A 25344-nucleotide genomic window follows, 5' to 3' on the forward strand; every position below is an offset into this window, starting at 1 on the left:
CACTGCCTGAATCTTGCTTTAAATTGTGAGGCTTATTTTTCGATCATTTGCAATATGGTGACCATTGGGACATGCATACAACTATCCTCTTGCATTGTCTGACCCTTTGGCTCCATTTCAATCAATTTAAATTATTTTCAATCAATCACTTCATTTATACCCTACATTTCCTCCAAGAATGAAACTCCAACTGGATTACAGGATAAAAAAACCCAACACATAGTTAAAAATATACAAACTCCCCTCCTCCCCCACATTAAAACAGTACTAAAAGCACAAAATAAAATTTTGTATTTATGCCAAGGAATATTTCCTATGTTTCTACATCTTTGCAAAATGAATTCTGGATTATGTAGAATTAGGCCATAATAAATGTGTTGCTGAACTTTACAAAGGTGCCAACATGACTTCTGTTGTAACAAAGTGAATACTTTACAGCTAGGACATTTGTTGCTTCAAATGGAGGTGCCCTTCTCTGTAAATCCAAGGCTGAAGAGGCACCCCATCTCATCCAATAATCTGATTTGCTCTAAATTAGAATGCGGGCTTCTGTTATGGGGTAAACTTCATACTGTAGAGCTCTGGTGCACTGAGCAGAAGTATCACCTTTGCAGACATAATCACTATTGCTATTCCTGCAATGCAATTCGTTCTTACTAATTTGTTTTTATAATGGTCATTTAGGCCCATGGCAACATAAAATTAAAACTATGCAATATACTGTACCAAATTCCAATAACTTCTCCAATTTGGTAATTTGGGGTCAGGGGAAGACACCAGTATTTTTAAAGTCATAAGAAGAAGCACAACTTCTGGTTTATTTTTAGCCACCTACCAAATATGGATAAAACAAACTTTTGCTATCTTATATTCTTGAACATTTATGAGACATAAAAATCATGGGTACATAAACTCGTTATGCACTTTATTTATTTCAAGGAACAGAGGCTTAGTGGTTTCCAGCACTCACTTCTCAGCCAAAGCCACTAAAATGTGTTGGCGTAAGGCTAGTCAAACATTATATCTAGTTGAGGAGCTGGAGAAAAGCTGTGCCTGAGCAAGTTGTCTGACAACGTTTATTGCAGTTTCTGGTCAACACACACATTTGTCTCTGCAGGGAAGTGATCAGTCATGAACTATGCTACAAGCCAAGACTCAAGATAGAATTAAATCCTAAGAGCTGTGTGTTCAGATACATAATTTGTATATATAGTGAGGTTCATAGACTTTATAGTGTATTAGCGTAGAAAAGTATGAAAATAGGGGCTGCTTCACAGCATCCACCCTGCCTAAAACTTTTGTACAAATGTGATTGATGTAATATTCCTCCCCAACTTTTGAACGTGAACATTTCTATAGAAACCAACACCTAGGGCAATTAAGAATATCCACAAATTGCATTACAATCCCCAAAATTAATTTCAATAATCCTAACACAGGTATTATAAAATTTTGATCTTTAGTTTGCAATTTTAGCTGAAGGTACTAAGAATAAACAGCACTTAAGGAATTACAAAAGTAAAAACTAGAATTAAAATGACATATCCAGTTTGAGCCATAATTATTACCAATATTTCATACTGCTCAGTGGTCAAGATACCAAATAATTTAAATTATTAACAGAAAAGGTATGCACCACTCAAGCCTTAAGAACTTCATATTTAACTTTATGTCCAGAGATTCTAAGAAATACTACCCAACAGTGACACACTGTGACAACAATGTGAGTCAGAAGTGAGGATAGTTTGTCATCAGAAAATGGGTACAGTTATTGTGTATTTTCTGGAACATCCGTGATCCAGCTGCTGACTTGAAAACACATTTGCAGATCATGAATACAAAGAACAATCCTGTTGACATACTGTTCTGACTCAGGTTGCCAATGGGCTCAGCTGGTATTTGAGAATAAGATAGCTGATGGAAATTCCAAACAAACGTTAGGAGTTTTTAAGTTCGCCATTAAAAAATTCAAATGCATTACATGATACAGTATAGTAGGAAGATATACGGTCCACTGACACTACCTTAAAGCTTGCACTTACTTTACAAAATAACAACAATAAAAATCATAATATTTACAAAACTCACTTGTTTCAATGAAATTCAGTATGACATACTGTACTGTTTTTCTACCCACATTACCTATATTACAACAGTTTGCATGAGAAAATAAGGAAGCAAATTAACATGTTTTACCACTTTGACAGCACATAGTTAAAAATTAAAGAGAGATTGCATAGTTTTTGGTACAGAATATAAATTCACCAATTGCGCATTCGTGATGTCATTATGGTGCCGCAACGTGCGGACACTAAGCGTCCATCATGTCAAAATGGCAATGGACATGATACAGTTCATGTATCATGAGTTCATGAGTTCAAGATGAATTAGTTTCTCAAAAGGGAGATACTGAAGGCACAATTTCAAACAGTTCCAATGAGGAAGAAATATGGGAGGTGTCTCAAGAAATCAGGATGGATGATTAAGGAACTTTCTACTGAGCTGTTTTAAACGGAACATGTATCAGAAATGGAAAAAGGGGGAAATCACAAAAAGGAATTCAATCAAACAGCTAGCATGTGTAGGGGTAATGTCAGAAAAGCTATAGTGCAAAATTAACTCAGGCTTGCTTGAGAGGTTAAGAACAATAAAAAGGGCTTCTTTGGATATGTCCGCAGCAAAAGGAAGAATAAGGAAACGATAGGGCTACTGTGTGGAGAAGATGGCAAAATGCTAACAGAAGACAGAGAAAAGGCAGAATTACTCAACACCTTCTTTGCCTCAGTCTTCTCAGAAAAGAAAAAGGGTGCTCAATCTGAGGATAGAATTATAGACAAAATTGGATGACAAAATTGGTGGTATACTTATCAAATTTGCAGATGACACCAAATTAGGAGGAGTAACTAATACTCCAGAGGACAGGATCAAAAGTCAAAATGACATGAATAGACTAGAAAGCTGGGCCAAAGATAACAAAATGAAATTCAACACGGAGAAATGTAAGGTACTGCACTTAGAGCGGAAAAATGAAATAATAATAATAATAGGTTTTATTTATATACCGCCCAATCACTGGGAATCCGAGCGGTTTACAATAGAGGGGATAACAGACAGTCCTGCCCAACAGGCTTCAATCTAAAAACAACGACACAAAAGGAGGGAATGGTGAGGGGGGAGGGAATCAGGTCCAGCATTCTTCTCTCCCTCTGAGCCTGGACCAAGGCAGATGGACCGGAGGGAGAGCTCTTCTTCTTCAGGCTAGCCCCTGATGGAACTGGGCCAGACCTACTCTCTCCCTCAAGCAAAGATGACAGTTAGGGAGGGAGACCTCTGTCTTCCAGGCTAGCCCCTGATGGAACTGGGCCAGCCTACTCTCTCCCTCAGAGGCCGAAAGATGACAGTTAGGGAGGGAGGAGCCTCTTTCTTCAGGCTAGCCCCTGATGGTACTGGGCCAGCCTACTCTCTCCCTCAGAGGCCGAAAGATGACAGTTAGGGAGGGAGGAGCCTCCTTCTTCAGGCTAGCTCCTGATGGAACTGGGCCAGCCTTCTCTCTCCCTCAGAGGCCAAAAGATGACATTTAGGGAGGGAGGATAAATGCACAGATAAAGGATGGAGGACACCTGGCTGAACAAGACTACATGTGAAAGGGATCTAGGAGTCTAAGTAGACCATAAGTTGAACATGAGTCTGAATCCAGAGAAAACGGAGGTACTTGTGATAGGTTCCCCTGGTCCAGGAATGGCGGTGGTTCCACCTGTCCTGAACGGGATCACGCTTCCTGTGAAGGACTCTGTGCGCAGTCTGGGGGTGCTTCTTGACTCGTCGCTTCACCTTACAGCGCAGGTGGATGCGACAGTCAAGAGCACCTGTTATCAGCTTCGGCTTATTCGCCAGCTGCGCCCAAGCCTGGCCCAGAGGGACCTTGAAACGGTAGTACATGCTCTGGTAACCTCTCGATTGGACTTCTGCAATGCGCTCTACATGGGGCAACCCTTGTACCACACCCAGAAGCTACAGATGGTACAGAATATGGCAGCCAGACTGGTCACTGGTACTTCCAGGGCCAGTCATATTACACCTGTACTTAAAGATCTGCATTGGCTGCCCATTCGCTTCCGGGCGCAATACAAGGTGTTGGTCATAACCTATAAAGCCCTACATGGCTTGGGCCCAGGATACCTTGAGGACCGCCTCTCCCCATACATTCCGCCCCGCACCCTCAGAACTTCTGGGCAGCAACTACTGAGGGTCCCAGGGGCTAGACTAGCCTCCACAACGAGGAGGTCATATTCCATCGTCACCCCGGCCCTCTAGAATACGCTGCCCATAAAGCTCCGCTCGGCCACCTCCCTGGCCCAGTTCAAGAAGGAATTAAAAATCTTCCTGTTCCGACGAGCATTCCCTGACACAAGCTCCAGCTAGTCTTCCCCCCCTCTGACAGCAGTGGTAGCTGGTTGATGAGGTTTTAATATTGGTTTTAATAGTCTTATTGTAATTGTATTATTGATGTATGTATTTGTATTGTCTTGATCTGATGTGCACTGCCCTGATCATAGGAAGGGCGGTATATAAAATTTTTACTGTATTTATTTTTATTTAACAGTGCGATGCGGCAGATAAAAAGGCCAATTCAATTTTAGGCTGCATCAATAGAACTATAGTTTCTAGATCAAGTGAAGTAATAGTGCCACTCTATTCTGCTTTGATCAGGCCCCACCTGGAATATTGTGTCCAGTTCTGGGCACCACAATTCAAAAAGGACATTGAGAAACTGGAGCGTGTCCAAAGGAGGGTGACTAAAATGGTGAAGTATCTGGAAACCATGCCCTATGAGGAACGAATTAGGTAGCTGGGGATGTTTAGCCTGGAGAAAGGAAGGTTAAGAGGTGATATGATAGCCCTGTTTAAACATTTGAAGGGATGTCATACTGAGGAGGGAGCAAGCTTGTTTTCTGCTGCTCCAGAGAACAGGACCCAGAGCAATGGATGCAAACTGCAGGAAAAGATTCCAACTCAACATTAGGAGGAATTTCCTGACAGTAAGGGCTGTTTGACAGTGGAACACACTCCCTCGGAGTGTAGTGGAGTCTCCTTCCTTGGAGGTCTTTAAGCAGAGGCTGGATGGCAATCTGTCTGGGATGCTTTGATTGTGAGTTCCTGCATGGCAGGGGGTTGGACTGGATGGCCCTTGGGGTCTCTTCCAACTCTATGATTTTATGAACAGTTGCATTCTAGTTGGTTTAAAAAGAAACAAGTTAGGAGAACTTTCCTCGGAAAGGGTTCATGCTCATGTGGAAATCTAAAGTAGAAGGGCAAAAAGTGCCAGCTTCAGGCTGCATTGGGGTATGCTCCCAAACCTTCCAGAAGCTGCGCAGAGAGCACTCCAATCTGGAAAAGTTGGCACAAAAATGAGCAGCAATAAACTGCTCCTGCTGGCAGCAGGGTTTGGGACAGCAGCAGCAGCCAGCTTCAGAAGCAGCCTCATGGAATCACTGCAGTCCCGGCACAGTCTTTTTTGTTTGTCTGCTTCAGGCCTAAGTAATTCTTTGATTTTTAGACATTAGGAAAGTTCACACGTAGTAATAAACCATAGCTTAGTGTTAAAAGACTGAGTCGCAACAATCCTTGGAACCTCCTCTTTTTCCCCTCAGAACAGCCATGAGACAATCTGAATTTTTCACTTTTGTTTTGAACTAAGCATATCTTAATTTAAAGATATCCCAAAAATGACCAGAAATCTCTGCTTTTGTCTAATTGTTGCAGTGGGTATAGGCCACATGGGATGAAGAGGAAATGAAAATGGCTCTGAAAGCCTCTCTGGTTGCCCACTCCTGGATTTCAACAATTCCACATTTAGGCTTTACTTAGTCCCAATAAGAGTCAAAGTTATTTAGTGGTTTGTGCAACTATTTTCATTGAGACACGAAGTTCACTAATAAAGCAATCCCATTCAGATCTACTCAAATGTAAGTTTCATGGTGTTTAATTAGGCTTAATATGAGGTACACATGTACAGAATTTCACCCTAATGACCACATAATTTGCACCTCTAGAACACCTCACAATTTTTTTCCCTCAAAGGCTTGTAATGCTCATTTTTGCAATGCTGGTACTTCAGACAAGCAAGGTACATAAGAAAATAAAAGGTCAAAACAAGGCTTCAGAAACGTTCATTTTATATGTATATGTATATATATAAAAAGATCTTTACAATTTGACATGACCCTTTCACGTTTGTTGAATAAAATAGCTCACTTGGTGATCCTGTTAAAAATCTATCTGGGTATATGAAATCATTTTCCTGAGCTAAATAAAACAGGGCAAGTAAATACATTAATTGTAGCAGCAGACAGAAAACAGATTTACATTTTAACATGGCCAACAAAACAAAATGACAATGAAAAAACCCCATATTCTGAAATATCAAGGCATAATAGCTCTTATTAGGAATGTGCATTCAATCTTTTTTTGTAAGAAGTTACATTCAGCCACTGTCAGACATAACAATGATGATGTACAAAGAGTCAATTAGAAGAGCATAGTTCCACATTGTCCCTTGTTGTAAGGTTCCAATCAAATCTCCAAGACAATTGTTATTACTTTTAAAAAATTACAGAACAGAGTCATTATAGGATTGTAAGAAGTCTTTAGTCACATCTTTACTTTCAGAATATTTAATCCAATATTCATCTGGGATGCTTACATCCATTGCAATGATAAACCAAAAAAAAAAAAAAATCAAATCATTCTGAAGCTATTGTACATTTTCAATTAATGTTACAACTAAGTCCAGGTATTACACATACACTTGTCTCTCTGGTTCTTCCTGGGATTTAACATACATATTAGTAATTTTTTTTTAAAGATTTGTAATAAAAAAGAGAACAAAAATCCTGGCACATTTATCAATGCTCTAACATTTTACGGTAATAAAACAAATTCTCTGTTTTAAAATGCCAAAGTAAAGTTTAATTTCAAACTCCTTAAATAACCATGTCAAATATACAGCAAGAGATACTTGTTCCTCATGGAAGAAGCAAGACCTATTCCTTCTCCAGTTACTTTGCGTTATGAAGGTTTCATTGAGAAATGAGATAAATCTCTTAAATTATCAATGAAATAGAATATTCTTAGTCTGTTCAGGTAATTTACAAATCTAGAATCCACAAATGTTGGAACTGAGAAGAATACAAAATACATAACTTCTATAAGTTGCAATAATGCTTAAATAAAAATAAAACTATAGCTATAAACCAAATTCTTCCCAATAGGGAGTTTAAAATCCAAACCTGCTTCCACAGAGGTACATATTACTGTAATGTAAGCTTCTCATCAGAAGCAAAACTTACTTGCCTTCTTGATTCTAGTACCAACATCATATTCTATTAATTTATTCTAGCCAGGAAGGCAACAGTTAGGATGACTTGCTTTAATTAGATGTGCAAAAAACTTAGAAACTGAACATAGGTAAAATTAGTGTACAGAATCAGTTGCATTTTTAATAAACAGAAATAAGAAACAAAAAATAGCATATCAAACATAATTTTGCTTTTGTTGCACTTTCTTCCAATGCAAAACTAGCAAAATTTCAAAGCACACTGAAGACTATGAAAATATGTCCACTGGCTGAAATGGACTTTTAATCACATTTTCTATATATAGTATTAGCTGCTTGATAGCAAGTTCTTCCAAGAGTGCCTGGCCTCTCTGTCCCCACCGGCCATTTCTGGTGGATCAGCACTGTCAGCAAGACACCTGAGCAAATTAAGTGACATGATATGATGAGTTGAAGAAAGCCTCTCTGACACCATGGCTTTGTTCTGTGCAAACTATGCTACCACTCCCGAGTCTCTCCATTCCGTTGTTTTAAAAAGACAGATATTAGTATTTTCTTTCCACCAGAAAAGAAGTGAGGCAAGAAGTCACTTTTCACTAGAGATCCAGTCAATCCCGAGATTGATAGAAGAGGATATAACCAGACTCTGAATTCTTTGAGATGTCTGATGTCAACCCGTAGAATTCTTCAATAGCTTGTGCATCTATTTTCTGGAACAAAATGGAAGGGTATGACTTCCAAGGAAATCTGAAATAAACTCTTAAGCTTTGCAATAAAATTTAGATAACTGAGCCACGAATGTGGAAAAAAGAAGATACACTACTAAAAAAAAAAGTGCATGGAAGTCTACAACAGTCTGAGACAGCTCCATAACGATCTCATTAGAGCAGAGTTTGTAAACATTTCTATTGTTTTAGAGGTTACAGTATCTAAAATGGAGCATTAGCATTCACCATGAAGGCTCCTTTTCTGCAATTGTGGGGAGGGAATTCTTCATGTGGATCTGGCTCTTCCTTTGTGCTTCATTGTGAATCACCATTACCACCCAAAGTTGGGTGGGCCAGTCCCATCTTCCCAGAGATGGTATGACAAAACTCCAAATACTGCTAGTGGCTAAAAAAACCCAAGACCTCCACCAACCAGTTTGGGAAGGATTCTTGCCCCACAATTGCAGAAATCATAGAATCATAGAGTTGTAAGAGACCGCAAGGGCCATCCAGTCCAACCCCCTGCCATGCAGGAAATCTCAGTCAAAGCATCCCTGACAGATGGCCATCCAGCCTCTGTATAAAAAAAGAGAACCTTCACTGTGAGTGAGTACCAATAGTTCATTTTCCTGCAGTGTAGGGAGGCAATCCTTCATGCTGGGACCTACACAAGTGATTACCTCACCATTTGGGCAGGCAACAAAGACTCAGAGAGGGAACCTTTTCTGGAATGTTTTATTGCTCCTGGCCATAGAAGGCTCCTCAGCACTGGAGAGCTGCATTTTACTAGGTTAGCGAATGTTTTCATGCCTTTTGTTGTTGAGTTTAACTGGCCTTCCATTTTGGGCTAATGGAGTCACTGCTGCTTCCACATACTCACCCACTTCCACTGAATCCACAGCCTGCCTGGCTATGAGGGAGAATGAGTCACACGACTCCCAGGGAAGGTCCTAACCATTAATAAGCAGGGGAAGGAAGGAAGTGAAAGCATCTGCCACACATGGGCACACTTGAAGTTGTGCCAGTCAGTTCCTTCACACTCCAGAACACGACACTACACTACCCTCTACTGCTGCTTCAGCAGCACCTACAAACCCAACATCAGAGCCTCAGAAAGAACTGGTTGATTTGAACCTTCTGTGTACCCTGATGGTGTTTGCTCAGACACAGTAAATTACAGACTCTTCATATGAGGACTAAACTGCATTCATTCCCCATGACACCTGGCATGACCATACTCATAAGGGTGGTAAAGGCTGGGATAAATAATGGTTCTACAACCAACAAAATAAAAAAAATGGAACTGAGGTTGATCATCCTCATTAGGATAGTAAAACCTCAGGTAATAATGATGTTCAGCCAGTGATTCTATTCCAATCTTAGACTTTAGCCAGAGTGCTAAATACCCTGTCCTGATCCAAGGTGAGGCAAGATGGAACTGGGAAGGTGTGACTTGCCCTCTCTTAGGGTGATATGGTTCACTGTCAGGTTGAAGCCCTGTCTGTGACATATGAGGGAGGAGCAAGAACCAGAACAAAAGAGTGCCTCCCACACTGCAGAAAATCTAAGGAAAACAGAACAGGTGCTATAAAATAACTGAAATCTAGTAAATCTAGAATCCTTACCTCTACAATGTCATCATCAAAAAGCAACCAAAAATCATGACTCTTCACAATTGCAATATAGTGTCCTCTGTTAGGTCCACTGTGAAGAAGAAAACAATTTTTATACTAAAGTTTAACTTTAGGTGCACTTTCTTCTTACCATTATTAATGTTGCAAACAACTTTGATAATGTCCTCTACTTATTTTCTCTTTAAAAGTAAAGCTACTCACTTGACTCTGTCAATAAGTATTTTTTGTTTTTAAGACACTTTATGATTCTGAGAAATAAGATCTGTATTCTTTGATGACTAAGGAGAGCCAGTCTGTGTGGATGAAGCATCTCCTCATTTTCACTTATACTCCCAATATTCGTTGCTATTGTTAAATGCCATCAAATAAACTTAAACTTATGGTGACCCTATAAATGAAAGACCTCCAAGTCACCCCTGCTCAGATCTTACAAACTCAAGGTTTCATTGATTAAGTCTATCCATCTGCAATGCAGTCTTCCTCTTTTCCTACTGTCTTCTACCTTACCAAGCATTACTGCCTTTTCTAGTGGATTATATCAATTTAATCATATTAGCTTCTAGGCAGAGTTCATTCTTGATTTGCTCTTGGACCCATTTATCTGTCTTTTCCTCCTGCTGCTCTGTCTAAGATGGACAGTTTTTAGCAGCAGCAACACTGGGAAGATGGTGGAGGAGGGCTAGAAAAACAAAATTTTAGTATTAGGTTGCACCAGCTTGTTTGAATAAACATTGCAATAAAGCTTGAGTTGGGAAAGAATGGTTATTCTACTCCAGCTGATCCTACTCTAAGTATACATGTCTGTCTATAAAAGACAAGGTAAACAGTAACTGCCTCCAGAATCCTTCAATAACTGTGTGTGAACAACAAAACAGAGAGAAAAGGGTAAAGCAGACAATCTTGCCTCACTCTCTGTTCCCAGATCTGGATATTAAAATGGAAATCCTAGGAAAAGTGGAGGCTTGTGAAAGAAAAAAAAATTCCTGGATGCATTTTGGAAAAGTTCAAAATCTTTTTGGTTTTTTTACAGATGGATCACCTGACCTGGTTCTTTCATTTCACGTCAGCTTTGGATAAAGAGTTTGCTGAAACACACTAAACTGCTCTTATTTTCTGTAGTGTAGGAACCTACCCCTAATCTTTCTATGGCCCGAAACAGACGAGCAGGAAAGAACAGGCTTCTTAAGGCAGCCCAAAACCAGCTCAAAAAAGGAGCGCTGAAAAAATATTCTTTGTCACTGGCTGGCTGCGGGACTGCAGCATCCAGTCGCCATAGTCCCAGGTTGATCAGCACTAGAGCTCCCAGAGGCCACTCCAAGCCTCTGGTCTGCTTTGCCTCTATATTATTTCTGCCTCTGATACCAAATTTTCTGTTAAAGAAGAAATACCCAGGAACATATCTGCTTGTTAACAGATATAGCTGTATTTTCTAGTCTGCCAACAACAGTACAGTTACCCGTCCATATCAACATATTTTTTATCCATGGATTCAAGCATCCTATTCCAAAAAACAAATCTTGATGTTGCCATTTTATATAATGGGTGCCATTTTACTATGCCATTGATTCTAATGAGACTTGAGCATCCATGGATTCTGCTATTCACAGGTGGTCCTGGAACCAAACTCCAGTGGATACCAAAGGTTCACTGTAATGGGTCACACCATATTTTATTACCTTCCACAATGAACCACCACAGCCACAAGATCATACATTCTGTCAGGATTAGTGGCATCTCCTGATGTATTAAACAGCCGAAGTTCTAAGGGAAATACTACCCTGTAAGAAAGTTTTGTATATCGATGTAGCTGATCCATATATTTAAATCTCTTCAGATGGAGAGCCAGAATCATGGGCAGTTTTTTCACTTTCATTCTGAAATGATAATAATAATAATAATAATAATAATAATAATAATAATAATAATAATTTATATCCCGCCTTGCTACAAAATGCAATCGGGGCGGCTTGTAAGGTTAAAACCCTCAACCCACCCACCACTTAAAATACAATTAAACAATGTGGAATTTAAAACATAAAACATACTTAAAAACAATTTGATAAACTGTGGTGAAGTCAGAGGTCAGAAATTAGATTTTCCTTCTGATGGCTGGAGAACTATTCAGGAAAGGCCTGAAGGAAGAGATCTGTCTTTATAGCTTCTTTTAAAGCTGTGTAGAGTGGTAATATGACGTATCTCGTCTGGCAGGCCATTCCACAATCTGGGGGCGATGGCTAAAAACGTCCTCTGGGAGGTTGTAGACAGCCTTGTTTAACAAGGCTGTAACAATTTTTCCCCCGAGGATCTAAGTGTGCGGGGAGGATTATATGGAAGGAGGCAGTCCTGAAGATAGGTTGGACCCAAGCCATTTAGGTCTTTAAAGGTAATAACCAACACCTTGTACTGGGCCCAGAAACTGATGGGCAGCCAGTGGAGTGATCTTAAGATTGGTGTTATATGGTCTCTTCTGGATGTACCAGAGACCAGTCTGGCTGCCATGTTCTGAACTAACTGAAGTTTCCGGACCAAACACAAGGGTAACCCCATGTAGAGTGTATTGCAGAAATCAAGGTGTGAGGTTACCAGTGCATGTACTACAGTCTCAAGGTCCCTGAAACAAAATGAAGCTCATCAACACACTGATTTCCAAGATTTCATGACATCTCAGGTGTGTTTTTTTGAAGAGAATGTACAACCACTAAACATGATTAAAATGAATCCCAACATCGAGACACTTTCTCAACAATTAAGACTACCAACCACTGAAGACTATGTATACAATAAAACCATGATTACTGTAGCTGCACCTTCCAAAGTAATGTTCAAATAATGACCCATGATTTATGCATAGCAGATTACAAACTATTTAAAATATTGATTAAAAAGCAGCTGGATGGTTTAGTATATAGCTGTTGGAAAAGGAACATCCAAAATACTCCAATGCCCATGGGACTGCTTCCAAATTATGCTAAAATGAAAATAGGATCGGAGTGCATAAAAAACAACAATCCCTGCACAATATAAATATCTTTGATACTGAACAAACTGAACTATGATTGCCTGCAATACAAATCAGTCCTCTATAGCTGTTAATTTGTAGCAATTCATCTGAAAGCAATGTAGCAAAACTATGTAATATCCTCATGGAATGGATCACACACTTTCAGTGAGATGTAGAGTGGTCTGTGCACTAGATCAAAATATAACATAACAGAGGTAACGTATGGAATCTCTTCACCACTATAAAGATATGATGAAATGGAATTTCTTGTTTAATACAGTGAGTTGTTTATTTAATATAGTGTAAATTTATTTAAATGTATCACTCTGTGAAGAGTGTAAACAGGAAAAAACACCTCAAAATACTAATACTTTCAAAACACTAATTGACAGTAGATTAAGGCTAAACAACGGTACTATTTCTTTAAATTATTTACATTACTTAAAAGCAGATATGTGAAAACCATGGCTCTTAAATTGTTTTTGAACTAAAATTCCCATAATCCCTTACCGCTTGCTTTGCTGATTGTGGTTGATGAGAGTTGTGGCCTAACAATATCTGGACAGTCACAAGTTGCTTGCCCCCAATCATAGTTTTATAAACTATTCTAAGTGTGTTTTGATTCCTTTTCATTCTCCTGTTCTTTTCTCCTCCATTCCACTTTTTTTGGTGGTGCTACTCATACAACCCAGATGAGCTCTTGGGGACAACCACTTTCATTTCCCATCAACTGTAGCCCAACTGCAGCTAGAAATTTTCATATCATAGTGCAGATCTAGGGTCACTAGAGACAGAGTTGGAGAATATTCCATTCAGAGAGAGTGCTAGTTTCTGTTCAGGAATATCAAGTAACATTCCACAAATGGCCTTCATTGATTTGCCACAATTCAGTTGTATTCATAACTTGGATATAGAAGAGTAAGAAATTCTATTCAGCCCAATAGCTCATATTAGTTTCAAACATAGATCATCATCATGGACATTTTTTCAAAAGTACATCTATAAAATCATATCCATCAAAATGTTACTATAGATGATCTGTAAACAAAACACTGTTCTGTGATTATTTGCCCAAGTGGATTCCTTGTGTTTTCAGTTAGGAGATAAAAGCTAAAAATAATTATTTGTTTTATCTATGAGGCAAAGCAGCATGAAAAACCTGATGGGAAGTGCTCTCTGGGGCACTACCTGGTCAGGAGCATAAAATTAAATGATCTGTGTTGTCTATTTTAATTTAACAACAACAAAGAGGTACACTGCTAATGTGATGGAAAGAAAAAGAAAAAAGGAGTTAGGTATTCTAAAAAGTGACACAATTTGTGTGGGTAGTATCCAAAGTATTTATCTGCTATTTAAAATTCACAAAACAAACCAAGTAGCATAAAAATTGTAGCAGACATAAAAACATGAAATATGTAAAATGAGGACTAAGGTTCTGTGATCTCTAGGAAATAATAATCAGTCTCTATAATCACAAAAAGCCTGGAAAACAAAGCCTGTGTTGAGAGACTTAAATGTTCTGTGGTTACCCTTTAATATAGTTTTCAAGCAGAATGTTCTGTGATTCCACTCCAATATAGTTTTCAGCCAGACATGTTTCGACCAATGGTATTCCTCAGTGGCTGCAATTTCTATATAATTATCTCTAAAAATATGTTGAATAATCAGAGTACAAGGAAATCACCAACTTCTCTCCTGTATTTCACAGTCTGATGACTTGGGCGCTTTACAGACCACCCAAAAGCACCCTCATTTGCGGCACGAAGCAGCCGCAGCGGCCAAACCACACGGCTACTCTGCGCAGTAAAAAGAAGCTGCAAAAAGCAGCTTCTTTTTGTGGTACGGTATTGATGCCGCAAGGTGCCAATGGCGCACTTGTGGCATCATTACTGCACCGAGACGTGCGGACGCTAAGCATCCACTACGTCAAAATGGCAGCGCCCATGTAGAATGGGTGCCGCCATTTTGTACGTGCTCGGCACGTACTAGGGTTAGGGGCGTCTGGAAAGGATGCCTCTTTCTAACCCTAGTACGTGCCGAGCACCTACTTTTTGCCCGTGCAGAACAGGCCTTGGTTTCTTTTGTGAATTTTCAATTCTTTGAATAATATCCATGCAGATTGTGTCTGTTTTATAGTTAGCTGAGCAAAAAGCTGAAGCACTGTATGAAAATACAGTTGTCCTTCCATATTCGCTAGGGTTAGGGGAACAAGACCCCCATGAATATGGAAAACCGCAAATAACAAAAACACTGTTTTTACCTGAGAGGACACCTCTCTAGGAATCTCTAGGTCCTCCAGGGCAACACTGTGGTCAATGTCCAACATACACTGACCATAGAATGGCACTGGAATAGCTACAAATGGTCTTTCAGTGTAACTTTTAGTTAAAGTTGACCACAGAGATGCACTGGAGGACCTAGACAGTCCTAGAGAGAACATATTAATGAAATCCGTGAATAATCAAATCCGCAAATATCAAAGCCACAAATATGGAGGGATGACTGTATACTCTAGTAAAAGGCTTTTCTTAAAGCAGTGTGAGTACCCTGGAAATAATGTTGATGAAAATATAATAGCATCCTAAAAGAAGGAAGAATATGTATTTTGATTGATTCCCCTATGTAATAGTGAAACCTTATTCCACAAAACTGATGAAAGTGTCAATATTCTTAAAAATTACTATGCTTACCTTGTCCTTTGAATGCTATAACAATATCTCATTATTTTTTCCAGTCACTCAAAAATGGGAATATGAATTGTATATGTGATTGAACATTAAGTATTGTGGTAACATCTGGAACTTTAGCCAATTATTTTTAAAACAAAATACAATAGGGAAGGCAGCAGGAGTGAGGATAGTTATGGATGGATTAGAATACTACATGATCATAAAATGTTAGGGCTATGGACCACTGAATGGCAGGAGTCAAACTTTTAAATAAATAATTCCACTAAACTTCAAGCATGCTAGATAATAAAGGCAGTATATTTATTGAGCTTGTTATCAAAACTGCACCTTCAAAATATGACAGAAAATGAAACATTTAGATAAACTGCTAACAAAGTCTAAAATCTACAATATGTACCTTTTGTGTGCTTCCTGTTTACTGCGACACTCTTCGCAGTAATATTTATATTCGCTGCACAGAGTTTCTGTATTGCTGAAACCCCTAAGACAGAAGAACATACATCAAAATGCAAGACAGACTTCAGCTAAAGAACAAATTATACCAATAGCTTAACAACCATATAGCATAATGATATTTAGTGGTACAGATTCAATTATTAGTGAATATGCACAGTTCAATGAAATGCAAACACCAGATATTCCCCAAACCTGCATAAAGTAGTCCAGTAAGACATAACCTATTTCACCTTTATAGTTACTTATGTAGGAAGACAGAACCAGCAGTCAGGTCTCTTTCATACCTTAAACAGTGTGTAATTGAAGTATTTTGCTCCACATCAACAGAAAGATCTAAGAAATCTTCATCTTTGCTGCTTATCTGGAAATTAAAAAGAAATGCTGGAATTATTCTTTTGCCCCATACAACATTTTTTAATACACGATCTCAACAATTATTTTTTATGACATAGTTTTTTGTGGGTTTTTCATGGGCATGTGTATATGTTCTAGAAGAGTTTATTCCTGACGTTTCGCCAGCATCTGTTGCTGGCATCTTCAGAGAATGCTGGCATGGAGAATGCTGTGTGACCCTGGGTAGGAAGGAGTGATTTCCATGTTAATCTGTGTATTGTTTTGTTGTTGATGGCAAGGCCTTAGTGTGGGAGGATATGCAAAGAGGATTGGTGTTTGTTTAGTGATCAGTCTGCTTAGAAAAATCCCTGACCCTGTGTGGTTTTTCATTTGCATTTGCTGAGTCCTGATTTTTCTGTCTTTCAGGACTGGTAGCCATACTTTGTTCATTTTAAAGATTTCTTCTTTCCTGTTGAAGTTGTCCAGGTGTTTGTGTATTTCAATGGCTTCGTTGTGCATTCTGACCCAATAGCTGTTGGCACATATCGACTTTACATATTTTTAACAACATTTTTAACATCAGGTTTTCAGCAAGATTTTTCTGTCAATCTATGTAGTAAGCTGCTTTTGGTCTGATATCAGGAGAAAAGCAGAATATAAAAAAAATTGCAATCAAGGCAACTGATCTTGAAAAGCCCTTAACAAGTGGCGCAGCTGGAGGAAACATGGAATGACAACTTGCCGATCTCCTTATCTGCCAATACTGAATAATTACAAAGCCTATATACCCAAAGCAAAAAGAGGGGGGAAAGTGACTCTCCCTGCGATTTCAGTCACAGAGTCACAGAGAGAACATGCTGACTGCACTGGCTCCCACAATAGGCTGACAAAGGATTGCAGTCCACACTGCCCCTCTCCTGCTACAAGAACATACCCACAAAAATGGAGCAACTGTGGCTTCAAGCTGCCCACCATACCATTTTTCCCTGCATACTGCTCCAAATGTGTGGACATGAGCACACAGATGCTCTGCTAGCAGCAGCCAATCGCTTCCCTCGTCCCACCCAGCTGCTAGCCCATTTCGACACCCTGCTCAATCACATGACTGACTGCCCATACAGCACATCGGTGATCCCAGTGATCATGATGCTACTCCACCCCCACCTCACCACCGTGGTTGGCAGTGGCACTCATGTTGTAATCAGCTGGCCTGGTATTGGGGCCCCAGAACAAGCAACAGTGCTCACTACATGCACTGCAAAGTGCACCAACAACAACACCAGCAGGCACAGACACGGGGCTGTGTGTGCGCAACACACCTGCCATCAGAGCTACCCCCAGCCATCAAAGCATTTGGTAAGAATAAATCATTAGATATAGTGAGATGTGATGGCATATAGTTAAGACACACCATTTTGACAATTAAGGTTGCCAGTTTGAGGACCAAGCGCGTATGATGGGGATGAGCTCCTGTCACTAGTCCCAGCTTCTGCCAATCTAGCAGTTCGAAAACACCCGAATGCAAGCAGGTATATAGGTACCACTTCAGTGGGAAGTTAACAGCGTTCGGTGCAGTCATGCTGGCCACATGCCCATCAGAGTAGTCCTCAGACAATGCTGGCTCTTTGGCTTAGTAACAGACATGAGCACCACCCCCTATGGTCAAGTTAAGACTAAACGTTCATGTCTAAGGACTACCTTTACCTTTATAGATGACATACCAACAGAACTTCTACAATCTACCCAAAAAGACACAGACAATCAATATACATTCCCACCCCCCACCCCCAAAAGGAGAACAAAAGAATGCAATAATTATGGGATGATTGCATTAATTTCACATGCAAGCAAAGTCATGCTCAAAATTCTGCAACAAAGACTCCTACCATATATGGTACAAGAAATTCCAGAGATGCCAGCTGGGTTCAGAAAAGGAAAAGGCACCAGGGCACATCGCAACAAATACACTGGATAATGGAATGCACCCCTTTATGAAATTAATAAATTTTATACATTAAAATTGATATAAGGGCTTCTTGCAGTTATCTTGGTTAACATTATCCTACTTTGCAGTACTCTTTGCTCACATTAGCTGCCTCCATGACCACTCAGGTGAGTAATGACATTATTAATCCAGGATTACACATTTGAAACAAATTCAGTGTGCTACATGTATTCATACTGAGAATGTGGTATTGGTATTTTGAAGAAAACTTTGGAAAAATCATGAGTATTTAAGTATTAACTCCAACTAAGGGTAATGTAAGTGTTACATGTATATACCTTGACATCAGGAGCCCTGGTGGTGGCAGTGCTTAAATGCCTGTACTGCAGCCACTCACTCACAAGCCCAAGGTTGTGAGTTCACATACCAGCCAGAGCAGTGTTGCCAACAAGCCTCGAAATAATTCCCGGAAATGCCTGTCCAAAACCCGCTGAATCCCCCCAGATCACACGAAATTCAGTCACAATTCCCAAAAAATTCCCATATGTTAAAATGGCAGATATTTTGCAAATAAACGTAAATATAATTGAATAAAAATAATTGTAACTTATTTCAACTCTCAAAATCACCACTGAACCAACACAAAGAATCTTTCAGTCCTTTTAAGATTTATTTTGACATGAAGGGGGTTCAGGAAGCTTTTTGCCAAATAGAAATGTGTTCAGATGCAACCACACTGCAGAAATAAATCCAGTTTGAAACCCTTTTAATTGCCATGGCTCAGTACTTGGGAATCCTGGGAATTGTCTCCTGGAGTCTGGAGTGAAGATGCAGCCTGAGTTGGGTCCAAGACACACTGCAGAAATAATCCAGTTTGAGACTGCTTTAACTGCCCTGGCTCAGTGCTAGGGAACCCTGGGAAGTGTAGTTTTTGTGAGACATGAGCCTTCTTTATCAAAAAGAGCTCTGGTGCCACAACAAACTACAATTCCCAGGATTCCTTAGCACTGAGCCGAGAGTTAAAGCGGTCACAACTGGATTATTTCTGCAGTGTTTGGACCTTTGTTATTAAAAATGCTCAAGGTCCAATCCATACTGCAGAAAATATCCAGTTTGAGACCGCTTTAACTGCCCTGGCTCAGTGCTGGGAACCCTGGGGATTGTAGTTTTGTGAGAAAGAGCTCTGGTGCCACAATGATACAATTCCCATGCATCTGAGGAAATACGCTTAAGTCTAGGAAAGTTCATGCTGCCAACTTTTCTTTCAGTGAGACTCAAAGGTGCTCCAAGATCTATCTCACTATCATCATCATCACCCATATTATCATTATTAAATCCAAATGCAGCTGAGAAGTGGACTTAATGGCAACACTGATATCCTGTAGACTCATTCTCTGTGGCTGTGATCTGGAAGTGTGGAGGCAATTCCCTTGTCAAACCAGGGAATCCTGGGAATTGTAGTTTGTTGTGACATGTTGAAACACTGCTTTTACTGGCAGCCAGGGCTCCATGCCATGGAATTCTGGGCTTGGTGGTTTGCCCAGAATCCCATCATCGCAGGGAGCCTTGCAGTTAGAAGCAGTGCCAAACTGGATTATTTCTGCAGTATGGATGGCAATGGAAAAGGGAACGAAAAGAGAGCCACAAAACAAATTCTTGAAGACAGGGCAGCAGGGGTGCCAACTGACCAGGTGCTCTGCCCATGCTCAGAGGCAGATTTAATCACTAACACCCACACACACACACCACACACACACACAGAGTCAGGACATCGCATTCACATCACACAACCCAAATGGTCCTCACAGTACACAACAACCCTGAGAGGTAGGCTTGGGGCACTCTGCCCAAGCTCAGGATTCAGGAATTCAAATGTCACTCTCAGGCAGACACAGAAGTCCACAACATCAAGCCAATACCATTGTCAACTATTGCCTTGTGTGCCTTAAAAACTTATGTCTTACTTGGAAATCCAAGGCAATTGGGATTAAGCCAGCCAAGATCCCTCACTCCCTGCCTTTTTCCAGCACTTTTGCCCCTGGAGCCTGAGAATGCCGGGGGGGGGGGCAATAATCACTGTCTCTCTCTGATGTGGTGAACTATTCCCCCAAACAGGCTTGCTCCATCCTGGCTCTCAGAGGGAGTCAGTCATGAGAGAGAGAGAGAGAGAGAGAGAGTTTTCTCCAGCCCTCTTGGCTGAAAAACTGTTACACTCCAAAGGGTTTTGGTTGCTCTGCAGCAGGCTGCAGCTGAAAACTGGCCAAAGGCACGGAAAAGGCACTGAATTAGAGCAAGGCGCGGAAATCACACGAAAAGCTCTGAAAAGTCCCCGTTTTCGTGTGAAGGTCGCGAATTGGCAACAAGAGCCAGAGACTCAGGGTCAAACTCAGTCTGGAATCCTTCCAAGATCGCTAAAATGAATACCCAGCTTGTTGGGGGCAATTGCTTATATTGTAAACCGCCAAGAGAGTGCTTAAGTGCACTGATAAGCGGTAGAGAAATGTACTTACTATTGCTATTGACTAATATACTATGTATCCTTTTATATATTATTTTTTGACTTTTGAAGGATCCCATGTGTGTTGCCGATTTTGACTGATGAATGATCATGAAATGGCCATAAAAACATCCTGGGAATAGTCATCTCAAGGAATGTAGCTCTAAATTCTGCCACAGTTTTGGATCCAGGAAAACATAATAATAATAATAATAAAAATTTTATTTGTATAACCGCCCTTCCAATGATCAGTGAAAACAGGTGAACTAATCAATAATTTCAGTATATGAAATTTGAAACAAGTCTTGCCCAATGGATATTATTGCTGTATTTTTTTTGTGTGTGTACAACTGGTTGATTTTCTGTTACATAGTTGTTTTAAATATATTGTGGTAAATATATTCACCCATGGTCTTGGGGTCCTCTCGCCATGCCCACCACCAAGGAAGTGGGGAAAGGCAGGAGAGAGGAGAAGCAGGGAGGCCAGGAAAACTCTCAAAACCGCTTTCGGCGAAAGGAAAAAATGCTGGCTCAAAGAGACACGTCCTACAGGAGCAAATTGGGAGGCGCTAACCCAGAATACAGGAGGTTAGACCCTGTCTGCAGGGAAACCTTAGTTTCACAGGTGTAAGATCCTTGACATAGAATGCTACTCCTTCTGCCTTACTGTTTGGTCTATCTCTCTGAAATAGATTATGTCCCTCTTACTACATTCCAATCATGAGACTCATCCCACCAAGTTTCAGTGATGCCTATACAATATGCCTGCTCTTTTGTGTTAAGAGTTCATCTTGTTTATTTCCCATGCTCTACGTGTTGCAGTCACTGTGGTGTAGTGGTTTCAGTATTGAATTATGACACTGGGAAACCAGTTTGAATCCCTGCTCGGTCATGGAAACCCACTGGGTGACCTTGGGCATGTCACACACTCTCAGCCTCAGAGGATGACAATTGCAAACTCCTTCTGAAGAAAGTTACCAAGAAATCCTCTGATAGGTTTAGGGATCCCATAAGTCAGAAATGACTTGAACGCACACGATATAGTATATGTGGATATAGTATATCTTGATTTCAGTAAGGCCTTTGACAAAGTTCCCCATGACATTCTTGCAAGCAAGCTTGTAAAATGGTGGCTAGACAAAGGAACTGTTAAATGGATCTGTAATTGGTTGACCGGCCAAACCCAAAGGGTGCTCAACAATGGCTCCTTTCATCCTGGAGAAAAAGTGACCAGTGGGTTCCCACAGGGCTCTGTCCTGGGCCCAGTGCTATTCAACATCTTTATCAATGACCTGGATGACAGAATTGGAAGCATACTTATCAAATTTGCAGATGATATCAAATTAGGGGAATAGCCTACCCCAGAGGACAGGATCAAGATTCAAAATGACCTGAATAGACTAGAAAGCTGGGCCAAAGCTAACAAAATGAAATTCAACACGGAGAAATGTAAGGTATTGCACTTAGGGCGGAAAAATAAAATGCACAGATATGGATGGGTGACACTGGCTGAATGAAACTACGTGTGAAAGGATCTAGGAGTCCAAGTAGACCACAAGTTGAACATGAGTGAACAGTGTGATGCGGCAGCTAAAAAGGCCAATGCTATTTTAGGCTGCATCAATGAAGTATAGTGTCTAATCAAGGAAGTAATAGTGCCACTATTCTGCTCTGGTCAGGCCCCACCTGGAATATTGTGTCCAGTTCGGGGCGCCACAATTCAGAAAGGACATTGAGAAAACTGGAGCGTGTCCAAAGGAGGGCGACAAAAATGGTGAAAGGTCTGGAAACCATGCCCTATGAGGAAACGACTTAGGGAGCTGGGGATGTTTAGCCTGGAGAAAAGAAGGTTAAGAGGTGATATGATCGCCCTGTTTAAATATTTGAAGGGATGTCATATTGAAGAGGGAGCAAGCTTGTTTTTGCTGCTCCCGAGAACAGGACCCGGAACATGGATGCAAGCTGCAGAAAAGGATTCCACCTGAACATTAGGAGGAACTTCCTGACAGTTAGGGCTGTTCAACAATGGAATGCACTCCCTCGGAGGGTGAGAGTCTCCTTCCTGGAGTCTTTAAACAGAGGCTGGATGGCCATCTGTCAGGGATGCTTTGATTTGGATTTCCTGCATGGCAGGGGGTTGGACTGGATGGCCCTAGTGGTCTCTTCCAACTCTATGATTCTATGATTCTATGATTCTATGGTAACAACAGTGGTTCCCAACCTTTGGTCCATTATTTGTTTTGAACTTCATCTTGCAGAGACCCCAGCCAACTTGGTCAATAGTCCAGGAATTATGGGAGCTGAAGTCCAAATCAATTGGAGGACCAAAGTTGGGAACCACTGTTGTACACTAGTGCATGTTGTTGCTGTTGTTGTGTGCCTTCAAGTTGTTTTGGTATAGAGTCCACTGTTAGGAAATCTAAGACCATCAGCCATTCCCTCGAGTTTTCCCCTCATTTTCCCCCTCACACTGTCACATTCTTGTATTATTTGCTTTGTTCCCTGTATAACAGGCTATTATCTCCAGCACTTGATGAACTCCTGCCCTCAAGATCCTGTCTCCCTCCCCCTGGTTTAACTCAGTTTAAAGCCCCCTGATCAAGATTTTTGAGACTCTGGGCAAAAAACGTTCCTGACAATTGCTGTGACGTGCAATCCAGCCATTGCCAGAGTTCCCTTGTCTTCCTGAAACTGCAGACTATGGTAAAAGAAGCAAATTGTTTCTGGCAGCACTATCTGTGAAGCTGGTTGTTCACATCCACTATTTCCTCTCCATTCTCCTAGGCTCCTTCTCCTCTTCAACTTGGAGGAGAAACAAAGATAAACCTGTGCATCCCATGTGGACCAACAGGAAAGGTACGATCAGTGGGCTTGATGAATCTTTTCATCCTCTCTGTTACATCAGAAATTTTGCTCCAGGGGTCAGACACTTCTCCAGGTCATCTTGACAGGCCCACAAACCACTGCTTCTATTTCTTTGTTCAGCAAGTCTCCTACCACCACCACCACACAGTTCTTATGGATTGGCAGTAGCCATTCCATGTGCTGAATCTCCCACCATCACCTATATGTTCTCCAATACTGTTGCTCTTGTTGCTGTTCCTCATCATCCCTGATAAGAGACAGAAGGCTTTCATTCTGTAGCTCCAAACTCACAGAATGAATCCCTGGTCCTTCTACTTCTGTGTTACATACCCCCAAATGTCTACTGCCTGTGTCTAGAAACTGACCTCTTCCGCAAGAGACATTCCCTGCGGTTTCTTCCTTCAGGACAGTTTGCTCCATTCTGTCCACAAAATCTTTATGTTCCCTAATAAGCTGAAGAGTAGATACACAGACCTCAAGTTGCTGGACCTTCTCTTCCAACAGAGCAACCAATTTGTTTTGTTGCAGGTGTAGATGCCCACATTCTCCAGCAAAAACACAAACCTATCACAGCTGTGCTGTACCATATTCAGTAGTCTTAAGTAGCTACTGAAACAGAACTCCAGGCCTCCTCCTTGTAGTAAAAAGCAGTAGGAAAAGAGGAAGACTGTATAACAAGTGGAGAGCCACAGATCAAGGAAGCCACAGCTGCCTTAGTTTGCAAGCCCTAAGTAGACCTTCATAGGGTCACTATCAAAGTCAATTTAACGGCAATTAACACCAAGAACTATATAAATAATAAGTGCCTCTCAAAATTTCCTCTTAAGTTTCCTCTCTGCTTTTTCAGTGGAGTCTCATCCACTATGAAAGCTAGATTTATTGACTGTGAGGCAACACTTGGTAACTTTCAGACAGTCCTACATACTCTCTAGCGGGCAACAGAAAATTAATGAGATGGTAAATTGGGAACAGAATTTGTTTCTTGTGTCTAATTCTAACAACACAGTTTCTAATAGTAATACCCCGTATATAAATACTGACAGCAGAGCAACTAATGCAAATGGAACTGTTACAGGCTTGCATCCGATCAGTATCCAGTGCAACAGACTGCTCTTCTCCTCCACTCCTTCCTGCATCCCTCAGGAAGGAAGCTATCTCTGGAGTGTTTTCCAGGAGGGCTTCAATGGAGAGGTTTCATAACTTTGCATAACTTTAACTGTAGTTCTTTGAGTGGCGATCTGTGCACTCAACCCCACTTGTCCTCCCCTCGTCATGTCCTGCTAGTTTTATGGACTGCTGCATCGGCATCACTGAACTAGCAGTTTTGGCAGGAAGACGTTTATATAAGATTGCTGCAGGTGGAGCCGGGCTAGTGCCAAAATACTTCTACAGGTATTAGAAGCCAGACCCACACTGAGAGGGAAGAAGGAGAAGCAGCACCTTAGAGAGAATCCAAGGTCCCATGCAGCTGCTCCTACCTCTGTGTCCACTACACAAATGTTTAGGAATATCTTAATTAAAAGAATTTATAAATTTCAAGGAATATACATTCTAAAAAAAGTCTAGCCAAACCTTGTATGAACATAAAACATATTGGCTGGCATCTTGATGATTAACTCCTACTACAGCATACCCATTCAATCAATTTTTGAATGATGAATCAAGACAAAAGTAAATCTGACTCTGATATTCTATAGTCAGGACAAAGAATAGGAATTAGACCATCATTTCTTTATCACTCTTCTCTACCCTTGTCTACTACTTAAACCAAACGTATTGCTAATAATTTTATCTACAATTTAATTTGCTAGAAATCCTACTGCTGATAACTTCGGGGAAAAAACCAGGATGTGGTCAATTAGCATTTGTTCCAAGCACAA

At 40.6% G+C, this 25344-nt stretch overlaps 1 protein-coding gene across 1 annotated transcript in view; it reads right to left on the reverse strand.

The window, feature by feature from the left end:
* Positions 1–6159: 6159 nt before the first annotated feature.
* Positions 6160–25344, reverse strand: part of USP12 (ubiquitin specific peptidase 12) — a 52051-nt gene continuing 32866 nt past the window's right edge. Inside the window, exons 5-9 of the mRNA XM_042459385.1 lie at positions 16109–16185; positions 15766–15849; positions 11354–11551; positions 9669–9747; positions 6160–8046 (exon numbers count right to left, since the gene is read on the reverse strand). Of these exons, the coding sequence (XP_042315319.1) occupies positions 7945–8046; positions 9669–9747; positions 11354–11551; positions 15766–15849; positions 16109–16185 (540 nt within the window). The 3' untranslated portion in view covers positions 6160–7944. The remainder of the gene's footprint in view (positions 8047–9668; positions 9748–11353; positions 11552–15765; positions 15850–16108; positions 16186–25344) is intronic.

The sequence above is a fragment of the Sceloporus undulatus genome, chromosome 3 (assembly GCF_019175285.1).
Source record: "Sceloporus undulatus isolate JIND9_A2432 ecotype Alabama chromosome 3, SceUnd_v1.1, whole genome shotgun sequence".
Classification (NCBI taxonomy): Eukaryota; Metazoa; Chordata; class Lepidosauria; order Squamata; family Phrynosomatidae; genus Sceloporus; species Sceloporus undulatus.